Source organism: Vanessa tameamea, chromosome 29 (assembly GCF_037043105.1).
Source record: "Vanessa tameamea isolate UH-Manoa-2023 chromosome 29, ilVanTame1 primary haplotype, whole genome shotgun sequence".
NCBI lineage: Eukaryota > Metazoa > Arthropoda > Insecta > Lepidoptera > Nymphalidae > Vanessa > Vanessa tameamea.
Genome location: NC_087337.1, coordinates 5739111 through 5762328, shown reverse-complemented (window position 1 = coordinate 5762328; position 23218 = coordinate 5739111). Strand labels below are relative to the sequence as shown.

At 36.7% G+C, this 23218-nt stretch overlaps 2 protein-coding genes across 5 annotated transcripts in view; one reads left to right on the top strand and one right to left on the bottom strand.

Annotated features, from left to right (window-relative positions):
• The first annotated feature begins 4135 nt into the window (after positions 1-4135).
• LOC113404283 (cytoplasmic dynein 2 intermediate chain 2-like) lies at positions 4136-7574 on the top strand. The gene is made up of 4 exons (XM_026645149.2): positions 4136-4986; positions 5102-5500; positions 6400-6581; positions 7146-7574. The coding sequence occupies exons 1-4, from the start codon at positions 4195-4197 to the stop codon at positions 7243-7245; spliced, it is 1473 nt and encodes a 490-aa protein (XP_026500934.2). The 5' UTR covers positions 4136-4194; the 3' UTR covers positions 7246-7574.
• Positions 7575-8016: 442 nt separating this feature from the next.
• LOC113400973 (transcription elongation regulator 1-like) overlaps positions 8017-23218 on the bottom strand; it is a 28898-nt gene continuing 13696 nt past the window's right edge. For 3 of the 4 annotated variants that reach the window (XM_064219919.1, XM_064219920.1, XM_064219921.1), the window contains 8 exons: positions 20523-20721; positions 20032-20138; positions 11077-11271; positions 10759-10881; positions 9575-9739; positions 9210-9379; positions 8787-8919; positions 8017-8133 (listed from right to left, as the gene is read on the bottom strand). In XM_064219919.1, the coding sequence (XP_064075989.1) occupies positions 8790-8919; positions 9210-9379; positions 9575-9739; positions 10759-10881; positions 11077-11271; positions 20032-20138; positions 20523-20721 (1089 nt within the window). In that variant the 3' untranslated portion in view covers positions 8017-8133; positions 8787-8789. Of the gene's footprint in view, positions 8134-8786; positions 8920-9209; positions 9380-9574; positions 9740-10758; positions 10882-11076; positions 11272-17224; positions 18014-20031; positions 20139-20522; positions 20722-23218 lie in introns of those variants that run through there. The other variant, XM_064219922.1, reaches the window with a different exon arrangement.

Below are 23218 nucleotides of genomic sequence, written 5' to 3'. Positions count from 1 at the left end.
GTAACTCCAGCTCGTTGATTCCTCCAAAGATACCTAAATACTACTGCACAGGTCAAGGCTGAGCTCACAACTCATGCCGTTTATTATATCAATCGTAGTTCGATTGTTTTACGAATACAGCTCGACATCCAGTTTCCCTTCGGTTAAGATTTGTTTGAGGAAAAGAATCTGGTGCGTGAACTTTTATTAGTAGAATTACCCTCTATATTGACTTGTCATATTCAAAGATATTCGACGACGGACTGTCGAATGGATAGCGAGCAAAGAACGAACATTCACAATTGTACGAATATTCACATTGAAACATGTTACATTTACGTTCAAACTACGCAAGTCAGGCGCCATCTTTAGATTAAAAAAATGTCCGATGATTGTTAGTAGCGTTTAAAGTATTGGATTATTTTAATCTGTAGAGGAAAAAAAATGGAGCCTAATTTATTTCTTAAGCAAATATTTTTAAGCACAATTATAAAATTACATTATTAGATGTGACCAATAAAAATATATTTATCATGGTGTGCGGAAATAGTAGCCTTTAAAAATGCCTTAGGCTTTAAATTAAAAAAAAAAGCAGTTAAGGTAGAATGGTGTGTTGTTTTTTTTTTTTTAATAAGTTTTTATATTCTATCATTTTTTAGTCTCATTAATATTTTGTCTCGAATTGTTATTTTTATATAATTTTAGTCGATACATTAAAAAATAAATCAGTAAGTCAGTTGAAACAATTTTGAAGATAATTTTTAAATTGCACTTAAATTAAATGACTCTAAAGTTTATTAAAGTTATAATATATTATATAGCTTTTATAGAATTTTCTACATAAATTAATGTAATTCGTAAGTAAAATTTTCCTATTTCCTTTGTCAGTTCAACTTATATTGTATTTTTGTTTAATTGTAACTATTAATTTTCGACCGATGATAGAATGCGTTTGATGAAATCGATGTTTGAATTAATGAAATAAATTACCGTAAAGCTATTAACTAACATCATTAAAAACTATATAATTAATATTCTTGTACTATAATTTTAAAAATAAAACCTTTTTTAACTCTACACTACTCTGTTACTATCCGTTATTATCTGTAGTGTTTTTTTTTTTTACTTTTGACTTTTATTTGTAACGAGAGGGCACAGATTATTTCGTCAAAGTCACTTGCGAATTTTTAATTTTATTATATTACACTAGCTATGCCCGCGACTTCAGCCGCGTTTGAATGTAACAAAAAAAAAATATTGTTCGGTGCGCAGATTTATTATTATGTTATATATAATTTTAAAATCAAACTAAAGTCTTAGTTACTTGTTATTACATCAGCTATCTGCCAGTGAAAGACCCATCAAAATCGGTTCAGCCGTTCCAGAGATTAGCCGGAACAACGGACAAACAAAAATTGTAAAAAATGTTTCTTTGGTATAAGTACCGTGTATACATACATATGCATTTAGTAAAAGCGGTAATTTTAATATTACAAACAGACACTGCACTTTTATTATATATATAGATTATATTCGTGACCAACAGACAGATGTCAGACAAGCATTCTAACAGCGGTCGAATTTTAATTTAATAAAAATTATATAGAGACTAAACCATTAAGAAATATAATTAAACATGCCCTTTCTCTATTCAAATCAAGTAAATGCAACAAGTGCGAGAGAGACGAAGCGATGGCGTCTCTAGTCACAATTCTTGAAAATCGAAATAATTTTAATTCCATACGACTAGTGCAAATGCTAAATGCCCAGTATGTCATCACCTCTACTACCCATTTGACGTAATTTAATTATATTAATTCAAGTACCAAAGTATCTGATCATTATATCTTTAATATGGTAATATTTATTCATTTTTTAATTATAATTAACTTAACAGAAGCTAGCGTAATTTAATATAATCAATATAATATATCACAGATGATAAAAAAATAAATGTCGTTCGTGTCTTATAATAATTAATCAATTAAAAAAAAAAAAAAGATGGCTACCCTAAGCATCTGTTCTGTCTGTCAATATTGACGTTAAAAACAATGGAGGTCTTTACTCAAATAACGGTCTACCGATATAATTATGTGGTCTATTTACTAACGGAATTATTTGAAAATTTTGAAGGCGAATGTATAATTGGTTTTAATTCCGTTTCCTGTGAGAAAAACCAATAAATTAATGTCATATATTTTGCGGAACTCTTTGTACGCAGACATACTTCTTACTTCTATAGTCCATATTTTCAACCAATGAGGCTCGAATGTTAAACTTACTAATTTTTAACCTTTATTATTTATGTTAATTTCGTTTTATTGGATCTGTATCACATTGCCACGCTTAGCTCACTTAAGTTGGCGGGAAATCATTTTTTTATATTTCAACTTGTCATTATTTTTTTTATTTTTAGTTTTTTAGGCTGTGGTTATAAATAATTTGATATTGAATTGAAGGTCAACAAAAAATTTATTTTTTACTAATCATAAAATATATAAAAACAGCTTGGTTGTTAATTTGAGGTTTAAATTTATTTTTATTTATAAAAAAAGTAAATACGATGGATAGCAAAACGTAATGGAACATCGAAGATCAGTTAACGAACTGTTGAAATAGCAAATATATATATAAAACATTGATCTCCCGCCATTTTAAGAGAATTTCACGTCTACACATTTTGACATTTCAACCGCACGTCACACGGTCACGTATTCGATGCCATAAAATGTATTTTATTAAGTTGATTGAAAATATATAATATAAAAGTGTTGAATTTAATGTGTCGTTTTATTTATCATAAGGTTTATTATTATATAAGTTTGAATATATTAATAATAAAAAAAATAAAACAAAATTTCGTTGAGATTAGACACATGCAGGTTTCCTCACGATTTTTTCCTTCACCGCCGAGCACGAGATGAATTATAAATACACATGAAAATTCAGTGGTGCTTGTCCGGGTTTGAACCCGAAATCATCGGTTAAGATGTACGTGTTCTAACCAGTGGGCCATCTCGGCTCAGATATAAAACCAAACTGTTTTAAAATTTCTCACCAATGGAAAATACTTTTGTCCTCTTATAAAGTAGAAGACTTGAAGGTAATTCTATCACACTAGTCTGTTCATGGTTAATATTCACGTGGCAGTATTTTATCCAAATGTTTTAATTCGAAACGAATGCTGTCCAAAATACCCGACACGAAAATTATATATGAAAGATTTGTTTATCTCTAATAAGTCTTCTGTTCCAAAAATTCGGCGTCAGCATATGATGTTTTTAGTCATTTATAGTGAGTGCCCGAGATCTGTCACTATTTTTACGAATTATTAACGACCAATTATGTTCAAAATATAAGGATATAACAGGATTAGAGACCTGATTATTAAAGTTATAGATGTCCTTTAGAGATAACTTGGACGACATCGAGCAACAGCAACTCAATTTTAAAAGAACGGAAGATCAAAGGAAGACATTTGACAACATATTCATTTACATAGGCTAAATATTTTTAAAAAGGCTGGAGCGTGCCTTTATGTAGCTACTTATAACTAACTCGCCTATATAACGCCCCAAAATCTCTACAAAATAATACAAAAATCTGTGCTCTTAATCTAATATACGAGTATATTAAAGTGAACATCCTTTACTGATTAGTCGTAAATCTCAGAAACTATAACATCTACAAACTTGAAATTTGGCAGATAGATAAATTTGTAAAAAATACATTGGTAAAGAAGGCATATTTTTCGATACAAGATTATATTGATGATAAAAAAGACTTCCAGGCAGGAGACATGACATACATACATAATTGTATTTAACTAACATGACTGAAAATATTTAGATGTTGAAAAAGAGTAACTACTGAGTCTTTTGCCGGTTTTTCTCCGTAGAATCTACCTTCCGAACCGGTGGTAGCTTTACTGTAAATAGTTTGTTAAATGACGATTCAAAAGTGCTCGTAAAAGCTTACTTGAATAAAGTATATTTTGATTTGATTTGATTTGAAAAAAGGACAATTAAAACATTAAAGATTTTTTATACGAAACTTGTACATTCCGTGTAAAACCTTAAAATATATTATTTTATAACTTCTGTTAAACACAAAATACTTGGCAACAATTTGTATACACATGGCTCGTTACCATGGCAACGTGCAACACATACAAAACAAAACACTAACGGTCTAAAATTTGCTGAAAATACAAGCATGTCTGGTTTAAGTGGGTATGACAGCGAAGCTGTAGGCTTCGACTGTATTATTCAAGACCCCCGATCCCTCGCTAGCAGCTCAGCTCAGACCACGGAGTTCAGTGAGCAGGGCGTCGCTTCTCAAACGTCCATGTCGAAAGACAAAGGCTGCATGACCCAGCCTGAAGACGGAGGCACAAACGAGATATCAGAAATACCCTCGGGTTTGAACGAATTCCTCAGGAGAGTTGCTCCAGCTATGATGGAGCAATTGGAACAGAACGACAGAGAATTCATTAACGAATCCTCAGATTCAGACGAAGAAGACGTCATTGTCGCGAAATTATTGCAAGAGATCAAACTCAAGCACGGACTCGGGTGTGGCGACCATGACACTTCGATATTGGGTGTCACTTGGAGCAGCGCCGGTAATTCTATCGCTGTGTCCATCGGCGCGATGCAACACGAAACGTGGTGTCAGAATTCCGGCCTTATCAAAGTATTTATGCTGAAGAGGAGCGAGGAAAGATTCGTCCAAGCTATGGACGTCACTGAAAAAGATTGTGTTAGTGTTTTAAAGTACCACCCAACGGTCGCCGCCTTGTTGGCTTACGGGACCACCTCTGGTGAAATTGTACTTTGTAATTTGAGAAATGGCAGCTTGGATGAAGGTACTCAGTTGGCTTCACCGGCCGGGTGTCACGGTTCTAGACGGGTCTCGGCTCTGCGCTGGGCAGACGCGCCGTTAGCGAACATTTTCTTGATGATGCAGATTACCGGCAAAGGGAAACGACGTGGAGCTGCTGATCAGGTTTTCAGATAACATTATTATTTATATAAATCCTTATTTAAGTGCATAGTTGTGTGTTTAAAATGTATGATTTTGTCTGTGTAATGAACTCTATTAAAATTTAAACTTAAACCAGGTTCTATTTTCTGCTGGATGTGATGGCACCCTTAACGCATGGCAAGTGAACGCCGATCAAAAAGTATTTGAAAATATAGTTTGTTACCATATCAATGGTGATCAGAAATTGGCCCCAGATATAACATGTTTTGATTTCATTGTAATCTATCCGCTACGCCCAACTGACGAAAAAGTCCCCGATGACGTCTTCGTGGTGGGAACGAAGACTGGGAAATTGTTTTTATGCAAGATCAAGGCGGAAGTTGAAGGCGTTGATCCGGTTTATGATGTCCTCGAGGGGCATGGTACTTGCGTTCTCGATGTGGCCTTCAGTTATCAAAGACCGGGTATATTCGTGTCCATATCAATGGATTCCGAGTTGAGGGTCTATGATATTAACCAGGGGAGTCCATTGAAGGTACGTTTCTTTGTTTATATTTTAAAAAATCTTCTCTCAAGTATGTTACTTTGAAAGAATTCACTTTATATCTCACTTGTGATATGAAAACCGTCGTATGGTGACAGGAATCAAAATAGTTTAATGTGTATTCTTAGATTATATATATCACTAGAATTTTAAATACCGTTAGATAGTAATCTATCTCGCGAGATAGTAAGCTGCTAAAATATTGTAAACGGTGATTTAACTCAAAATAAACATCAAAGTTTATGATATTTCGGTCAGGTTAGAATTTTTATAATTTAACATTAATTATACGTACCTTCGTTAGATTATAATCTACTGAAAAGTAATGCGTTAAATTCTAAGCAGTGTGTTACGGTGTACGATCTTTAGACAGTTCACAATCTCGAGAGAAAAAAAGAAATTGGAAATGTTATCAGTTATGTGAATAATGTACTAGAACTTATTATTTTTGTAACAAAATGCCAGTTAAGTGAATATTTCCAAATGCGACGATATCAAGGAAACGGCTGATGCTGGAACTAAAATGGAAGCAACAGACAGAGATGTAGTAGATTGCTGTGCCAAAATAGAAATATTTGCGAGTTGATACAACGGCTAGTGAGAAACACGAACTAACTCCGATTTCGAATTCAGCGCAAGTGAGACGACAGAGATTAAAATCGATACCTCTAGATTCCGATAATGCAAAAATAATCGAACAGAATTTAGGTTTAATAGCCAAACAGATGAAAGATCAGGGGAACGAAGCGTACAAAAATCAATAAGGGAGCTCGTCCTGTGAAAGTATAGAGCGGTATCAAGTCACCTTCGAAAGAACGACCGAGTTGTCAGCCGCCATCTTAGATATTTGACGTCGTATACACTTTTTACATTTATTTATTTCCTTTCAGATTCTCTGTCTTGACATTCCAATATCGTGCATGAGCTGGTTGTCGCCGCCCTGCGTGGTTCTCGGTCTGTCTGGTTGTGAGGAGTCTCTGCGCGTGTACAACGTGAACAGCGGCCGGTTTGTGCCCGTCACCGGGATGAATGGTTGCGGGGATGTCACTTGTGTGTCTGTCAACCAGTTTGGGTCAGTATATTAATGTTCAACTTACAATCTGTGCCCTGTCGGCACAACTGAAAGCCATTTAACTAAGAATTGAATTTTATTTTATTTTTAACTTATTTGGTTACGTTGGGAGTGTTTGACCGAATGAATGCTTTTCTACGAATATTCAACAAACGGTATGTTCGATTAAAAAAAAATACAATTCAAGTTTAACAGGAATTGTGATACGTCGGAATATATTTCGGAATTAACATATTAAAATTAGTCTTGTATAGTCTATTAATAAAGTGTCTTCCCAAATTGGACGACTAATATTTTTGAATATTATTAAATATAATATTTACATTTAGACAATGGAATAGTTTGGTTTCAGAACATTATAATTTTATTTAAACTAAAATAAGTTAATAGGTTCCTTGTTATGGACGCTGCTAGTCAGTGTCTCGGTGTGTATCGCCGTTTTTTTTTTTTTTCAAACATTATTATGCAACAGATAATTAATAACAGAGATGGAATCTTTGGGATTATGAGATGAACGAGAAATTTGTTTATTAATAATAATACATATATAAATTAAACTTTCAGATCGTGTCGTGTTGCCGCTGGCGACAGCGACGGAAATGTTAAAATTTGGGAGTTGCCCACGCGACACATCAAGTTATCGGATGACGACTTAGACTTTTAAACTTTTTAATAATATGTTAAACAAAACTTGTATTATGTTTTCAGATTTATTTTTAATGTAACGGCCGGTTTCTGAACGACAAATAATGACACGTCAAAAATAGCTCTAAATGCAGTTGGCAAGAGATTTTGCCATTTTAACGGTTCAATTTTTTTCATCCTGTTTTTTTTTATAAATTAATAGTCCTGTATTATTATTTTTTTTCTATCGAGTGTTCGTTAAATGGTCGATTGAAAATGATGTTTTTTTGCTGATGTATACTGCCATAATATTTTACACGTGTAAACACTGCAAGTGTCGATTTGACAGTTAAAACTGACGTTTGATTTGTCGTTCAGAGACCGTCTGTAAAATTTGAGCAAGCGTTGTTTATAGAGGTAGTTTTTGATTTGAAGTATCATAGGTTAGGTTAGTTTAGAAATGACGTTTAGAAGCAAAAAAATGAAATACGAATAAGAAATAGCCAAATTTACGTTTCTTATTTGTTTTTGTGCGTGAAAATTATTATTTTAATAATTATTGGCTATTCATAAATAAGATTTTGCACAATTAAGCGAATAAATGTCGTTTAAAATTGTACGAGTGCAAGTCTGTCTACATAAATACACTTTTATGAAAAAAAAATAATTGCTGTTAATAATAACAATATTTAAAACGTATGGTTTTTTTCTTAATTTAAATTAACATAGATTAAAAAATATATATATATTAAATTTTTCTTACGTAGATAGATAAAAAAAAGGTTATTTAATAAAAGACAAATTATCAAAATGTGTTTCTATTTTTTTTTTAATACAAATTATTACTAAAATATTCACAGACACAAATCGCAGCTGAGGGTTACAGTTTCTTATTAAACAGAATGCTCCGTCGCTTGTCCCTCTGCAACTGGAAAAAGAACAATTACGAACTTGTTACTCCAAGTACCCGATTACACAGGGTTAGTAACTCTTTTTGGGGCAATGTATACGTTTTTACAACAGGATCCCAGAAAACGTTCAAAATTATTCAATCATAAAATTCAAAAGAATCGCTAAAGAGCGTTTGTGTGCTAAAGGATATTACAACACTAATGACTTTTTAGTTGACTGCACACCTTGGGAATGAAATGATCGCCTCCAGGCTGCTTCAAATAACTAAAATATAATTATCATTGTACATAATAATGGTTAAAAATATATATATATATATATACATATCCCGCTGAGTGTCTTTCGCCGGTTCTTCTCAGGTCCGAGGTGCTAAACTCCGAACCGGTGGTAGATTTTTGACAATCAATAAGCAAGTGTAAACACTTCTATATTGAATAAAGATTTTTGACTTTGACTTTGACTTGAATTATCAGAAACGTGTCCAATAAAGCGTGCAAGCCGTTCTACCACCAAACAGTAATACTCGTATTGTGTACGTTTTGAAGACTGACGCATGCGACTACAGGCACAAGGGACATGACATCTATTTTAATGGCTTGGGTTGGCGGACGAGCGTATGGGCCACCTGATGTTAAAGACAATACTCTTCAGACAGGTATTACTGTTTACCCGTCACTGCTTAGCACGTCGCGAGGGCTCCGTAGCCGTGGGCGGCGGCGGGGGGCCCTTCTTCTCCAGCTCCTCGAGGTAGCTCGTTATGATCTGTTGTCGCTCCTCCGTTATGTGATCAAGAGCCGTGTACCTGAGGACAGAGTTGAAAATTATACATGACACAAGTCAAGTGGAAAAACATGTATTAAATGTTATTTCTTAACAAGCACTCGACATTATGACTGTGATTCCCGACACCGCGTCGCCTCAAACCAGACGAGCATTCCTCTATGCGTGAGAAGAGACCAGAACATTGAACGATATTATTATGACCATTTACGTCCTATTTAGTCGAAACAAAAACGGACACGAAACTGATCTTTTCTGTACACAACGCTTCAGTATCACAAGGTCCATCGTCTCTCTAACTCCGAGCCCCACCTGGCGTCGTGCTTGAGCGTGTCCTGTATGAGCTGCATGGCGGCGGGCCCCTCGCGCACGGCGGCCAGCGAGCGGTGCGTGATGCAGCGCGTCTCCAGCAGCAGCTGGCGCAGCGCCGTCTTCGCCGCGTTCTGCTTGTCGCGCTGGTAGTCGCGGAACTCGCGCTCCATCTGAGTCAACATTTCAATATTATACTTTACGCGAACTTCAACTTTTAGATTGCACATTTGATTGGCGACATTGACTGCCATTTTTCATATAAGACGAGGCTTTTTAAGAAATAAATCTAAAACTACTGAGATAAATACAAAACAATATGGGAAAGCCGTCATAACAGGGCGTTTTAACGAAATCAGTGAGGGGACCTGCGGCGCGCTGCGGTAGGCGGGCGCGGCGGGCAGCTCGGCGAGCTGCTTCTTGACGTCCCGCCAGTGCGCCGTGCAGCTCACGCCGAGCTCGGCCAGCAGCGCGCGCAGCTTGTCGCGCCGCTTGCTCGACAGCGCGCTGATGTGCTGGCTGAACAGCCGCTCCTGCGGAGGTCGCTCGGATCGAGATTTATGCTGACTTGCAGCGGCCGTGACGCGTCTGCTTACTACATCCTACCTACTTATGTGCGTTTCACGTTAACTTCCAGAGTTCGGACGGGGACCCGAAACAATCTAAACGCTATCCCTTCTCGAAACCATCGTGAATAAAACAGATCATTGATTATTTAGATCTTGGCAGATATTTAGCTTCGATGTGATTCTGTCGATTCATAAATTCACATCATTTTTAAAAAAATACATATTATTCAACACAGGATTATACAGATGATAAAAAGCATGAAGCGAATACGCGTTGACTTCCAGGCGGGAGACATAACACACATACATAATTGTATTTAACTAACACGACTGTATTTTAAATGTTCAAAAAGAGCAACTACCGAGTTTCTTGCCGGTTCTTCTCGGTAGAACCTACATTCCGAACCGATGGTAGCTTCACTTTAAATAGTTTGTAAAACGACGATTCAAAAGTGCTTATAAAAGCCTACTCGAATAAGTATATATCTTGAGATCTCAAGGAAGTTTAAGTCGACGGTCATTCATTTACTTTACTCGTCGCCATTGGAATCGGCTTCAAATAAATAAATTTAAATAAATATTGGACAACATCACATACATCACTCTGATCCCAATGTGAGCAGCTAAAGCCCTCGTGTTATGGAAAATCAGAAGTAACGACGGCACCGCAAACACCCGGACCCGAAACAACATAGAAAACTAATGAACTTTTTCTACATCGACTCGGCCGGGAATCAAACCCGGGACCTCGGAGTGGCGTACCCATGAAAACCGGTGTACACCCTACTCAACTACGGAGGTCATCATTTCACTGCACGATACAAACTCGGAACTGCTACAATCGGCTTGCAACGACAACGTCCCCGTCTAAATATTTAACAACTACACACATTGCTGAAGCAGACTGACTGACTGACTGACTGACTCGCGAATTTAAACAATAGTAGATGTTTATTCTGTTTAAGTATAATTCAGAAGCAAACCTTATCGTCCTTGTTGAGCTCCTCGGCGAGACCGTATCGGTGGTCCTTCTTTAGTTGTTTCTTAGCTTCGCGCCACGTCAAGTCAGGGTTCCGCACTAAGTCGGCGAGGAGTGCGTTGAAGTGCTGGAAAAGGAATTTTATAAGCGACGTCGTTATATAATGGACGTTAACTGAAATATATATACGTATTATGATACGTCTCTCTCTTGGAGTGTGACGTCGAGCTGTTAGATTTGGCGCCCAGACAGGGACCTTCGCTATTTAGGCATGTCATATATTTCTATTGAAGTAAGCATCGGGTAAGTGTTCGCGGGCCACCTGCACGGCCTCGTCGCGCTTGTGGTACTCGCGCTCCTTGTCGCGGTCGCGCAGGCTGGTGGCGAGCGCGCGCTGCACCTGCCGCTCGCGCTCCTTGATGGAGGCCTGCGCGCGCGCCTCGCGCTCCTTCGCCGCCTCGCTCTCCGTCTCCTCGGGCTCCACCTCCTCCGCCTCCGACGCCTCGGCTACCGGCTCCTATTCATTTTCGTTTACATTTATTGTCTACCACTTGTTGATATTATTTCAATTTCGAATTTAATTATTTCAATGTTTTAATTATTATTTGCATAATAGGGAGTTTATATTACATTAACACATAGTCTTTACTCATAGTAAACTTTCAAACATATCAAGCCTTATAATCACAAATCTAAGTTGTCCACGAACAAAAATAGACCAATACAAGAATATAATTCAGAAAAATTGCAACTTTCGGAGTTTCGATCAAATCTTTCGTAAAACGATGCCCGATTGACTAAAACTAAAATAACATTCGAATAAACCAAAACAGAATTGTTAAATGATGTGAAAACAGTAATATTCTTTTCCGAAATACTTATCTATTGACAAGATATTTGAAAATATATAAATCTTGCAGACGCCTTAGGTTCGATGGAACGCTCGGAATATTATAGTCTAGCAACAAAAGCGAACATAAATCAATCTCCAAATCGCAATTGAATTTAGTTGTACCGACGGACAAAGCAATCGTTACGTTAATACAACAAAAGGCTTCTTTCGCGCTACCGGAAACAAGCATTCATTTCTGTCAGATATCCATAATGCCTTTGTTAAAAGATAAAAATGTATGACGCGATAAAAAATAAAAAAATAAATAAAACACAACGTCAATACAACATATTTAATACAACACAATAATTCCATAGTCACTAATAAGTGTTTATTTTTTAAAATTAAAAAAAAAAAAAAGAATCGAATATTATTTACATTAATAATACGTAGAAATATAAAGTACGCGAGTGTACTTCCGGTTATATGATTAAAATGACAACTATTTACAATCTGTGGTCGATTCAAAATGGCTGACAGAACGGAATTAAACATCGATATTTCTCTTCTATTGACGACTTAACGTTACTTAAATGGTTAAAAAATAATATTTAAGTTTGCGACAAAGGGACTGTCAGTATTTATGTATATGTTACTGTACCAACATGATTAGGGCAGAAACTGTAACGCAGTCACGTTTTAAATAGTTAATCTGTAGTTAAATATTTAAGTAATCAATATATTATTAGGACAAAAAATTTAGATATTCTTTAGATATATCAACAAAAAATAAAATGTCCAAGCTAAATTAAGAACTTCATTACTAACTGAGTGAGTCAGTGAGTTTATTCAATGGTTTCAATACATATGTGTAATATTAAAATTATATCACTAACCTACGGTTTACTTAAAATTAATTCACATTCCAAATAAAATAGTATAAAAATGTATTTTTAAATACAACTGTCAGTTTCTGAAACGATGATCAAACTCAGATTAACGATCCGACCAAACAGTGAACGCTCATTGATCTCTATATTATTATATTAACCTGTATGAAATTCCTTAAAGAATATTTTAATCTCGAGATTTGATAAACATTCGAATACGTTAAATCCGACTTTGATCACGACTTCAGAAACTGCAAGTCTGTCGAAACGAAAACATTCAGTCGAGCAAGGCGATGTGTAGCGTTATATTTGTGAAAATAATTGAAAACTAATCATTATTTCATTCAAAAACAAAAAAAAACTCCATTCAAAGACAATGATTTTAACATTTACTATGTAGTATGTACTATAGACAGACATTCAAATAAATCATCCTTATATATCTATTTATATATATTTCTTCTACGTGTTGAGTTCATTTTCAGCGAATTACTTTATCAAGACGTCGATGATCTTTAAGTAATAAGAGCCATAACTAAATTCGTACGTTATACAAAGTGGAAACTTGAGACAGGGCATCACAGAAGTGACGTTAAAAGAGTCTGCATCCATTTTGAGGATTCGACAAAGTACCGTCAGAAAAAAAAAACGTGATCTCATTTTGTGTAACCTATATTGGTGCGGCTTAGGGTTTATACAGACTCGTATGCCGTCACAGCTGATGCCGGATGCTCTCGTAGCGGAGGGGCGCTGCCAATCTCTGCTATGTTGTACGTGCGGGGCGCGATTTAACTCAATTTTAATTTGAATGTTTTTTTTTTAATTACTATCAATTTGGACGTATCATTGGGTGGTCCTGAGTGCACGCCTATCTGCGTGGGTATTGTTGAGTTCCGGTTTGAAAAGTGATTGTACCAGTGAACTACAGACAGAAGAAACACAGCATCTTAGCTCCGGAGCTCGGCGGCGCATTGGTCATGTAAGATATTTTTAAGTTAGGTAAGTTTTACAGTCCGCCTACCTATTTCAAATTTCCACACATTTAAACACTTGTCGTTTTGTTTAAAATACACTGATGTAAAATCTATTGTACACAACCTCCTGTACAAACAACTAAAACATTTGCTATCTCGTTTTAACGCCTTACATTGGAAAGAGACATCATTATTTATAGTGTTGCCACATTGTACACGGGAAAATCGACGCGGATGAACCGCAGTTCGTACTATATACAGAATTCCATTCCAGAGTCTTAACGTTAGTCTTTGAAATATATGACACCTGTTTTGAAGACATATATATAAGAACTATTCATTGTAAATGTATTATTTTAAACATTACACGAATCATCGTTCAATGGAATTAGAAACAGATAAAAAATATAATTACAATCGAAGTATCATCTTAATACATATCGGCGTTACACAGGGTGGAACAATTTCCAAAAAAATAAAACGTAAACACTATTTTAAATACATAAAATACTTACATTTAGTTTATAAATCTATATTAACATACAATACATTTTTGTCAATATTTACAATGTCCGAGTTATCATATACAGGATGTTATTGAATCACAATAATCGATATTCACTTTTAAAATCAACACTAACATTAATCGATACCTGTTACCCGACTACTAATTGCAATCCGGCGTAATTTTCAGTCCGGCCGGATCGGTTCGGATAAATACGATTCAGATGAATCTGTCTAACGAGTGGCACAATTACCACAAAAACGAGTTTGTATTATAATTAAAAAAAATTAGTTTCAACAAGTTCGGTAAAAAAAATTAATTAGTTTTTTAGCGGTGATCCAAAGTAAGGCATTATTTTTAACCTGTTTCGTCTGTCACATACGTCTGCAGTCACATATCGATTTTAGCAGACAATCTTTTGAGAAGCTTTACCACTTTCCGCACTTGGTGAAGAAACTCATCGTATCTAAGAATCACTTCTGCCTTAGAGAGATAAGGATGACGAGGGTCAGTTATTGTAACTGTAACTCCTCGTTAATCATCATTCGTTGTGTCTTCGTCATCTGTATCCGATTCATTTGTATTGTTGGCGTTGTTGCCAGGCGGTCATCTGCCTCTTCATTATTTTTATATAAAACATCGACCACAGCTAATCATAGCCAATGTGCGAAGCACAGCTGTTCATAACAATTCATAAGCTTATCTACTTTGACCACGACTCTTGCTCTTGCCAATAATATCAGTTCAGTATCAAAACCGAAGTTTTTTAATCGGTGCGGATAGTACGTTCTGCAGTACATTAACTATGTAATTTAATCAAGGCTAGATTAAACAATTTTTAACAATCAAGCGCATTTAAAGTGTCTACTCGTGCAACAGTTCTATCATTTCGCCAAAATTGCTAGCACCGGATACGGTAGACGAATTACCGGATCCGTCTTTCCGGACTGCAATCCCTACCGACTACGTATACAGGAACATTAATACGCTTAACTTACACGGTACGTATGTCGGTACAGCTGTATGTGTGTGGATTGACTCATGAATTTTAGTTCTATCACCTGCACAACATCGCGTCGCGTTGCGTCAATCGTTCGCCTAAACGATGGGTATGTACGTATCGCAGGCAACCGATTTAAATGACCATTCAATTAACAGCCTAGCCTTTTAACTGAGCGACCATGACATCCAACCGATACACTAGTGTTGCATATCGATAAGACTATCGATAGTTAAGGTTTTAGCAATAGTATCGATGGTATTGCAAAAAACATTACTTTTAACCTAAATTATCGATATTATCGATATCCTGGATAGTTTACGAGGTCAACTATCGATAGTCAAACTATCGACAGTTCTGCAATGCTCCTTCTTAATGGTACATACAAAATATAACAATTCAAAACACTTAGAAAAATCTGCACTACGTCAATTAAAAAATAACGAATTCAATTAAAAACGCCAAGAATTAATGGCTAATTAGAATGTCACTATTGTCAAAATTATCTATCATGAACCGAGAACCAATCGTAGAATAGGGTTATTCGATTCGAGTCAAAACGTGTTCAAAATTATAAAATTTCATTTTAGTATTATTTGGTATGAGGTGTAATCGAAACGGTCGATCCTGCCCCCTTGGGCTATAGTCGTCCCCACCCCTAACACAAGTGATAAGCTTAAAACGAGGGGTAAATCGGAATATTAGTAACTCCTTAAGAAATTTGGGGCATTGCTGATATTATTTAAAAAAAACAAACAGAACGAAAACAATTCAACTACATTCAAGTAAAAAATAAAAATTAATTCAGGTTCTAACCTAACCAACATAAATATTGCTATTTAAAGGCGAAGCTAAAACAAATAAATCTACTTTTGGACGACTGGCGATAGAAATTCAGGAAGTTTATCGACGAGCGTCGTTTAGTAAAACGACCAGACTGTTAAATACATTTTAAGCCAGACAGGACGTCTGCTGGGTTACGTTTGTCATTCATGTATTTAAAAAAGTACTAAATAATATTGTATATAATATATATTTCCACTTCAATCTGATATTTAATGTAAGGATAATATACTATATTCCAAATAAAACTGTTATCGGAATTTTGATTTTTTTTTTATGGCATTGGTTGACGGACGAGCGTATGGGCCACCTGATGGTAGGTGGTCACCACCGCCCAAAGACAATGGCGCTGTGAGAAATATTAACCATTCCTTACATCACCAATGCGCCACCAACCTCGGGAACTAAGATTTTATGTCCCTCGTGCCTGTGACTACACTGGCTCACTCACCCTCCTAACGGGAACACAACAATAGAGTACTATTATTATTAAAATAGTTAATTGTAACAGTATTATAAATAAAGATAACGAACTGTTCGTACGTAATGCAACAAAACTATCAGAAAAACCGAGTAGATTATCTAAATTCTAAAACGTAAATATCCTACAACTGGAATCATATATAACAAAACCGAAATACAACTCACCGATCAATCACGAAATCTCAGAAACTACGACACATTACAAACATGAAATTACGCAGCGAGGTTCCTCGTTGGGTTTTACGAAACTCCACCCCTGAGGGGGTGAGACTGGGGGTTGAAATTTTGTGTTTTATAATATAAATTACACATATTAAGAAATAGAATCAATCGAATCTGATACCGATTTTTATGTAAGGCTTTAGTAAGGTTAGCAAAACAAAAATCGTTTCGAGATCCAATACGAATAAAACAATTTAAACTACAAATACACAAAACTGATATATTGAACATTAAAAATGTCACATTGAGCCTTCAACGACACTGACTATCGCCCGACCGACTAATACATACAAACATTTCACAAATCGACATATTCACAGCGAACGAATTAAATAATTTCAACCGCATGACTCACTACGAGTCTTATCGTGAAAATTATACAATATCTTCCGTCTCGTCGGATCAACTACGATCGGAGCGAGACGGCAATATTTAATCTGACCGTCGAACGTTTCAAAGTAAAACCGCGAGAGTACATTAACTCCTCTTAGAGTCTATATACAAACTGTACAGAGTTCGATTCAATAATTATCACCGCGACTTCCATATATTTACAACGACGAATCGTCGACCGTACAATGATTAAATCGATTTTGTAAAATTAAAAAAAAAAAAGATATCGATTATTGTTATTCGATCACATTCACGTCAGAAAGTGTTTACTCTTAAATATACGAAAAACAAAAAAAAATTAAAAAAAAAATAGACACGGAGATTCCTTGCGATTTGAAATTACCGAATTTATTATTTGCGGCCGTTTCATTATATTAATCTATTTCGATATTGTTACTGATGATGGGATGTACCCCCCCAAATACAATATTGACTTATGTCCATGACAATATACCACAGCTGGGCTGCTGGGCTGCTGGTGGAGCACCTGGGACCGCCCCGATATTGGTTCCATCGACACGAACCGTCACAAATAGAGATAACATTGACGACTATGTACAGTATAAGTTACAAATATTCAAACACAAGGTCACCCCGAAGCCGGCCGTCGTGTAATTTCATCGCGCAAGGCCGCGTGTCCGCGCGTCTAATCGTCCCGGCCGCGCAGTAGGCGGCGCCGCGCCAGCGATCAGCGTTTACAAAACACGTAAAGTAAACACTATTCTTTCTCGGACTTCTTCCGTTTCCTCTTCTCCGTTTTCTCCGACTTCTCCGCCGCCTTCTTCTTACCCTTCTTCTCCGGCTCCGGTTCCGGCGACTTGAAGTCTTGCCGGCGTTTCTTGGGCGGCGATTTTATCGGGGACTTCTTTTCGGGGGTCGGCAGTTCCTTCTTCGAGGATCTCAGCTGTTTCGGGGATCTTATTTCCTTCTCCGGCGTCGGCGACCGAGACTTGGCCTCGCTGGCCTCCGACGACTCCTCTTTCTTCTCCTTCGAGGACTTGGTCGACTTGGACTCCTTCGAGTCCTCCTCGCCGGGTATACCGAGAATCTCCGCCCACTGGTCCGGGGGCGGAGTCGGTTGCTTTTTCTCGTCTTCCGTCGACAGGTCGGATTGCTTCTGCGAGACAAAGGGAGCACTTCAGAAGCGATACCAAAACAAAAAATAAGACAAATTTAATAATATATTTAAAGCGAACCTGCATCGGACACGTGTGTTATAATAAAATAAATATTCAACATAAAAAAAAAGAAAAAAAAAAACATTCGAGTTGTCTTAACGAACAAAAAAAAAAAAAACCAATAAATGTAAATTTAAATTAATTATGAAACATATAAAATATTTCGCTTTGCCGTAATCAAATACTTCTGAGAGGATAGATTCATATGAAACTATGACGTTAATCATTCGAATGGTAAAGTCTCGGGATCGTGGAGAGAGATTTAATTGCATTATATATTAAATGGAATACAATTTAATATCATACATAAATATTAGTTGTAGCATTGACGTCGCTAAGAGCGTATTTATGGCGGTCTTAGGTTAAGGCCACATCTAACGGTTAAGTGGCGCGTCGAATCGAAACACAAACAGTGAAAATTTTAATTTTCAAACTCATTCGGTAGATTATATTATATATAGTTAGATGTGTCCACACCCTATGCCTGTCATAATTCTGCGGGATGTCCGATGTAGGTTCCCTACTGATAGTACCTCACCGTAGCTCCGTTTGTCTCTTCCACAGATTAAATAAAACAAAACACACTGTAAAACCACACACTTTAATTTTTTTTTTTTTTTTTTTAAGTTTTCATTCTCTTTTCGCGCGGGGTAACGACCCCCCGCAGATTATGACAGTCGCCTGAAACACTCGGAAACGAGTTACACTTCGCGGTCTCGCACTGTCGGTTACAGGCCATTGGACACGAGGCCAAGACCCGAACTATTCATCCGGGCTTCGAAATAGTAAAAAAAAAAAAAACTTCGTTAAAAGTGTTTCACAATGACGATTAAAATATAAAAAAACGATAGCAATACGATTTTGTCCGTCGCAGATTAGCTTTTTAAACGAGTTAAGATTTGAAAATCGAGGCGAAAGTTAGTTAAGGAAAGAACGCCTGTAAAGTTCAATAAAAAAAAAAAATGCTATAAAATAATACCATCAACACGACAATTGCACCAACAGTCAACCGTGTCAACTCGTCCTGACACTGGACTCAGACGAAGTCAGACTTCGATGGCTAATTTATTTTGTAAAAAGTTCGAAATTAATGGAAATAAATATTCGACGTCTCGCGTGATCAAACAATCGTCGATGGTACCAACATCGACGACCGTTTATTTACAAGCGATCGATCTATTTCGAGCCGCGACTGCAGGAGATTCACGAGAACGGAGACAAGTGAGCAAATTACTGGAACTGCTATTTCTTAATACAGATTATTTTATAACCAGATCATAGAGTAACCTGTACGGCAATTTGGAAAAAAATTGTACGAACCTACTTCTGTAATATTATAATAATATTGGACAACATCACATACATCACTCTGATCCCAATGTGAGTAGCTAAAGCACTTGTGCTATGAAAAATCAGAAGTAACGACGGTACCACAAACACCCAGACCCGAGACAACATAGAAAACTAATGAACTTTTTCTACATCGACTCGGCCGGGAATCGAACCCGGGACCTCGGAGTGGCGTACCCATGAAAACCGGTGTACACCCTACTCGACCACGGATGTCGTCAAATTTCTGTAAATATAACAATGTTCAATCGCTGAATTGAATCGTTCAATGAATAGAGTGTTTAATTAATTGTTGAATACCCTTTGGGGGTCGTCTAGGACCCTCGCGCCCCGGAAATAATTCACCGCACACAAAAAAAAAATCTTCTAAATTTAACAATTTCGAAACGACATTTACCTACAAATGTTACTTAAGGGGGGGGGGGGTTTCAGTTAAAAAAACTATTAATAGAGTCTCCTCCTTTCTAACACCATATCGATTGCAACAAAAAGAGACGGGTGCATCTTCCGTTTCAGCCGCGACATCGGCAAACGTTCGGGGGCGCATTTTACAAAGCACGACCGGACCGACAGGCCGACGTCCCCGATTAGAGCTCTATGCACTTACGTCACCGGCTTTCTCCTTCTTCTTGTCCTTCTTGCTGTCCTTCTCTCTGTCCTTGTCCTTGTCTCGCTCCTTGTCCTTTTTGTCCTTCTTGCTGCCTCGCTCGCGCTCTGACGGACATACGATAACAATCACAATCAGCATCGGTCGAAACTAATCGCGGAGCTGTAGGCGAGCGCGTCGGGCACACCCTCATTCAAAATGATAAACTAAACATACTTTATTCAAGTAGGCTCTCACAAGGACTTTTGAATCGTAATTTTACAGAACTGTATTTGAGTGAACCTAGCTCCGGTTCGAAATGTTGATTATCGAGAAGAACCGGCAAGAAAATCAGTAGTTACTCTTTTCCAACAATTAAAATACAAAGTATATAACATATCCTGTCTAGAAGTCAACATAACACAAAATTCTAATTGTCTATTACAAGACCGTAGGCAATATCAGGTCTAAACCTTTAAACCCCCAGATCCTGCTATTACCGATAAACTCACCTTTTTCCTTTCCGTCCTTCTCCTTCTTCCTCTCTTCTTTAACGATCTTACAATACTCCCTAAAGTAATCCTCCCTCATGGAACTACTCTCGACGGCCTTGTACCGCGAGTCCGAGTCGATTTTCTTCTTGACGTCGACCCAACGCGCGTGACGATCGACCGCCTTCTCTTTGAGGAGCGCTATGAACTCCGTCTTGGCCTAAAAAAAGGGGGGTTTATATTAATTTAGGCGTTTCAACCGGTGCGTCTGGGTGCGGGGACGTGCGGCTTGGTTTGTGGTCTGGGAGGAATTATTCTCATTTATCTACGAACATTTGAACAATAACTTTTAATGAAATTCATTTCAAAATTACCCAGGAAAATATTCAAATCTAACCTTAAAGGTATACAAGATGGAGATTATTTATTTTTTATTTAAATATTTCCGACCTTAGTGACAAACATTGTTTAGGGGCTGACTAGTTGAACACCGATTTCTCTTTCAGACATCATAGATTTGCCATACGTTGAAGCGGAGCATCGCTAACCAATCACCCTCTGAACAACATCAAACAAAGTCGTAGATATACAAAATAAAATATAAACAATCACGAAATCTGACAAACGACCCCTCGCCCCCCCTTAAAAACTATTTCGCATAGCAAGTATCCCCCAAAGCAGAAATCAAACCGCACGTTACTCCCAAAAAAAAGCGCTCTGATATCTGCAACCCCTGAAAAACAAGACATTACATTAAACGCTGAAAAGATTTAAAAAAAATATATAAAAATAAACTTTAATGCTGTGGAATGAAAGAAAGATTAGTCCCTGAAAGAGAATAAACATTAGTTTACAAAAACGAAAGTGGAGGAGAAACACAAAGATCGAAACTACTCGTTCGGAGTTGAGATTTTCGGCTAAAGTTCTTCCGACACGACATAAACGGTTGCTTTATAAATGGCAACACTACTAAAATATTTCGAATTAATATTATTACGAGTACAGAAAATATTTATTCATGTACGTTTTATAAAGCGTCACGTTACGGTCTCAGATAGAATGTAAACTTAAAAACTAAAATTCAACATTCAACATAGAAGCAATACACTATCTTATTGACTGTCAAAATTCTACCACTCGGAAATAGACACCTCAGATCTGAGAAGAACCGGCGAAAGGAACTCGGCGGGCTTAATTATTTTCATGTAAATCTGTACTAATTTTATAAATGTCAACGTAACGCCCTGTTACAGTCAAACCACTGAACCAAATTCGATGAAATTTCTTATGAGGCAAACTTCAAGTCCAAACTCCATAGGCTACTTTTTAAACCAATGAGCTGACAATCAAAAACTTAAAACGAAAGGCAATCCGCGACTGATATACCCATATACCAATAAAACATGTTCTATGCTCAACTAACACCCGATTAACAATATATCTTTATGATACAACAATATATCACTTAAATTCTCATGTACATTTCAATTCATCGATATTCAAAACGCCATTCGCCTTACGGATTGTCATTTCATTCAACGTTAAAGTTTATTTTTCATAACCCCTCCTGCCATCGGAATAGACTACAGTAGACTGAACTATACACGTATAAATGTTTGTGTGAGCACGATGTAAGTGCTTATTTCATCTCAGTAGTTATTATTAAAGTTACACTAAATAATTTACGATTATTAACTCGTATGTATTAACAATGAAACTTCACAAAAATTATAGCAACACTGCAATCATATTAAACATGATACATTGTTCAATTTCAAAAGTTGCAACACTGATATAAGTAAGTTATAATTTCATCAGCGATTTTCATGAGATCTATATTTTGCGTAACAAATTAATGTTACAGTAGATCCAACAACAAAAAATATATTCAAACTGAACGCATCATTTTTATCGTCAATGAATCGTATCACAGACGTTAAGGACTTCGTTAAGGACTATACGGAACGCTTCGCTAATAAACTTAAAACATCAAAGCTATTTAATTATATTTAATTACGTATTTTATCTCAACCTCCATTTTCGTTTAATGTATCTTATAGCCTACCTAATTTTATGGTGCTAGCGGATAACAGCCTTACGGGTTCGATAATAGAAAACATTTTACACAATTATGACTATTAAGACTACCACTGTTAAACAAAATATATGAAACGAGTGAATAATAACACATTTACTCGGTGGTAGGGCTTCGTGCAAGTCCGTCTGGGTAGGTACCACCTAATCATCAGATATTGTACCGCCAAACAGCTATGCTTATTATTGCCGTGTTGAGGTTTGAGGGGTGTGTAGGGCAGTGTAGGTTAGTAATAACAGGCACAAGGGACACAACTACAGTACACTATTAAGGGCCTACACGCCACGACTGGGTCTTTGGCGATTACGGAATGGTTAATATTTCTTACAGAACCAAGGTCTAAGGTGGTGATCATTTACCATCCGTGATGCATTTGCCCCAAATCATCATTATCATTAGGAAAAAAAGATAGAAGCTTAAAACAAAGCATTATTCAAAGATATTATGTGTGCGTGCGTGTGTGTGTGTGGGGGGGGGGTTGTTGACAGTTGAACACATTGAAGGAATATTGGCAATCTTTCAATGAAACGTTTTTGTACGCGCCCTCTTTCTACAGAAACCTATTACGAGTACGTCTGCGTATACATAACGCTCTTATCGATTCGTCTTGCATCGACATTTT

Coding starts and splice junctions, on each gene's coding strand:
- LOC113404283 (XM_026645149.2), top strand. CDS start 4,195: ATGTCTGGTTTAAGTGGGTATGACAGCGAAGCTGTAGGCTTCGACTGT. Junction 4,987..5,101: donor GACGTGGAGCTGCTGATCAG/GTTTTCAGATAA, acceptor AACTTAAACCAG/GTTCTATTTTCTGCTGGATG. Junction 6,582..7,145: donor GTGTCTGTCAACCAGTTTGG/GTCAGTATATTA, acceptor TTAAACTTTCAG/ATCGTGTCGTGTTGCCGCTG.